At 39.2% G+C, this 3,192-nt stretch overlaps 1 pseudogene and 1 gene segment (V, D, J or C); both read left to right on the top strand.

The window, feature by feature from the left end:
* Positions 1 to 331: 331 nt before the first annotated feature.
* Positions 332 to 942, top strand: LOC125138809 (annotated as a pseudogene).
* A 1,301-nt stretch (positions 943 to 2,243) lies between these two features.
* LOC113646122 lies at positions 2,244 to 3,192 on the top strand. The segment is given in 2 exon segments: positions 2,244 to 2,796; positions 2,882 to 3,192. Coding segments are annotated over 2 exon segments (351 nt in total).

Consider the following 3,192-nt stretch of genomic DNA (forward strand, 5'->3'; position numbering starts at 1 on the left):
ATATATTTGTCTGCAATAAGTAGAGGAGAATGTTCTTCTGGATGTTACAGTGATCCACAGTAATGGACTAAAAAACACCAGATGTAATGAGTAAAGAGCAGTGATGAAGCTGACAGAATTAAACACACATTTAGTCTCACAGGAAGCTAGACATCAGTACAAAAACACAGACTTACCACAGTCACATGACAAACCCACATTTTCACAGTGTGACAGAGTGAGAACTATGGAAACAGTTTAAAATCAGAGGATGAAAGTCATTTACATACTAAATGTAACTTACAGATTCAGTGTTAAATAAATACAAACTAATTTAAATACCAGAAAACATTTTTCACTGTGATTATTGACACCTGTAGAAGACCAGCATAACAATATGCAAATGAATATGTAAAATGTTCCCCTTACAGCTACATATAGAGAAATATCAGCCACGGTCACTGTGGGCTCTGGAGAGTTTAGCACTGCTTTTAGTTATACGATGTTCCTTCCAGTTCTGCTGCTGCTGGCAGCTTCATCCTGTGAGTTTCACTTCACTAATGATCTCAGAGCTGCTAGTAAATTCCTGCAGTTATAACCTACTGTACATAGATTTTTGACTGGAATTGTGACATGTCTTTTTTTCAGATGTGGAATGTGCAGTAGAGCTCACTCAGGACACCTCAGTGATGTTAAAGCCCGGAGATTCTTTAATCCTCAGCTGTAAAGTATCCGGTTACTCACTTACTGATGGCAGCTGTGCCACAGCTTGGATTCGACAACCTGCAGGGAAAACTCTGGAATGGATAAAGGAAATTTGGGGGGGGTGGAACCATACGTTATAAAGAATCTCTAAAAAGCAAGTTCAGTATTTCTAAAGATGACTCCAGCAGCACGGTGACACTGAGAGGACAGAACATGCAGACTGAAGACACAGCTGTGTATTACTGCGCTCGTCTTTCACACAGTGACACAACAAGCTGCAGTGCTGCACAAAAACCTCATCACAATTCACTTCTTTAATTAAATAACTACATTTTACTGAGTTACTAATCCCTACATTCCAAACACTTCATACATTATTTAAAAACTTCTCAAACTATTAGGAATACATTGAATTACAAATTGTTTGTGAACATTTAATTAGAAGATAAAATATTGTCGGAACTCAGAGCCGGTCTCCAAGCCGACACATCACAGGGTGTCCTCTTCTCTTAGGCCTTTTTGGTTACTCAAAACTGCGTTAGTTAGACTTCACTGTTAACTCTATAATTACTACAAAAAAAAACTGAGAAAACTCCTCAGGCCTGGATGAGAATGAGCAAACTTCTTTATTGTGGTCAATCAGCCAACAAATTATAATTCGCCAAATTCAAAGTAACAAATTGCCAAATTCAAAGTAACAAATCGCCAAATTCAAAGTAACAAATTGCTAAATTAAAAGTAAGAAATTGCCAAATTAAAAGTAACAAATTAAAACCCCCAAAAGAGCATGTCATGCCAAATCAATCAAGAAAGAAACAAAAACTCTCGCGACGTCCTTGCGAAAATACATTACTTTTACATTAGGCCACATAAATGCGTCTTGCCGAATCGGATATAAATCTGATCTTTCCTCTCCCGCCCAATATGTAAATATATTTTACCTCATTTCCTGGGTAATTAAAATGGAACACGCTTTGGTGTATGCGGTTGCTACAAAAAACAGCACTTACTGTTGTCACTGTTTTCACTGGTGGCAGCAGTGCATTTTAAGACCCAACGAGACACCTGGGTGAAAGATCAGAGCCAGCACTGGTGGGAAAACATATTTGTTTCTGGCGCAATGCACGACTCCTGCAAGTGAGGTACTTCCATTTGGGAGGAGTATAGCGCTGACGTATGTGGCTTGAACAACCACATTCATTACACCTGTCCAGTTTCATCTGAAATGTGTCCCAGACCACCTCCTGAAGTAGCGTGAGCGATCGGATTTATATCCATCTCGAAAACATTTCGGAGGACATTTACAGTACACCTGAACTTTTTACACAGAAAACGCATGAAGTGACCAGGTGTAAAAACCTGCAGAGGTAGATCAGGGTTAATGCTAAAGTCTTCAAGACAGAAAAGTTTGTACTTTTTCCTCAGTTCCAGGACAAGTGTTGAGGGAAGGACTGTTTCTAGCTGTAATAATAAACACGATAACAGGAAATAACTTGTTTTTCTGGCCCTAACACAAGATTAAACATAACTATAAATAAATAAAAAAAAGAAAAGAAAGATTATAAATGGTGATGAATAAAAGACTTCATGTTGAGATGATAACAGAAACTCTGCTTTGATTCATTGTTGATTATTTTTCTGTAACAAAACCTCCCCAAGTGTTTTATTCCTTACTTTCTGTCACTGAGCTTTACTCCTTCTCAATACAGGAGCAGGAGAAAGCCGTCTGTGTGAAATAAACCATCACCACGTAAACATTCCTACATTTAGGTTTCCTAATGTGTTCCTTAGATGAGTGAGGTGTCTTCTAAAAATGGTTCGATTTGGTTCCCTTTCTGATAGAGAAACATTCTGTTGTAGAGATTTACATAGTACCTTATCATCCACTCATCTATCCAGTGAGCAGCGTGTGGTTGTGGGTTGAACACCTCCATAGTGGTCATGGACGCTCCCTATTCAAATAGAGTGGTGTATAAACAGCATGTTCTTGGCTGCTCTAGTTTCCAGTGAGCTCTGTGAGAGATAACACTCCCATACACTTTAAATCTGGGTGAAGCAGAACTCAGAGAAGGATGATTTTAGGACAGTGTATTTTATTGCTACTCATTTCATGTAAGTTTATGTCTTTTTATGTGAAGATTATTAGCATTATAATCAGTATAAGAGAACATTACTGAGTTCTATTCTACTTTTCCAGATTCTTATGGACAGTCCCTGACTTCCTCTGAGTCTGTGGTGAAGAGACCTGGAGAGTCGGTCACTCTGTCCTGTACTGTCTCCGGATTCTCAATGGGCAGCTACTACATGCACTGGATCCGTCAGAAACCAGGACAAGGACTGGAGTGGATTGGGCGCATTGACACTGGCACTGGCACAATATTCGCTCAGTCTCTACAGGGCCAGTTCTCCATCAGTAAAGACACCAATAAAAACTTGCTGTACCTAGAAGTGAAGAGTCTGAAAGCTGAAGACACGGCAGTTTATTACTGTGCACGAGAGACACATTGA

This window comes from Tachysurus fulvidraco, chromosome 15 (assembly GCF_022655615.1).
Source record: "Tachysurus fulvidraco isolate hzauxx_2018 chromosome 15, HZAU_PFXX_2.0, whole genome shotgun sequence".
NCBI classification, from domain to species: domain Eukaryota; kingdom Metazoa; phylum Chordata; class Actinopteri; order Siluriformes; family Bagridae; genus Tachysurus; species Tachysurus fulvidraco.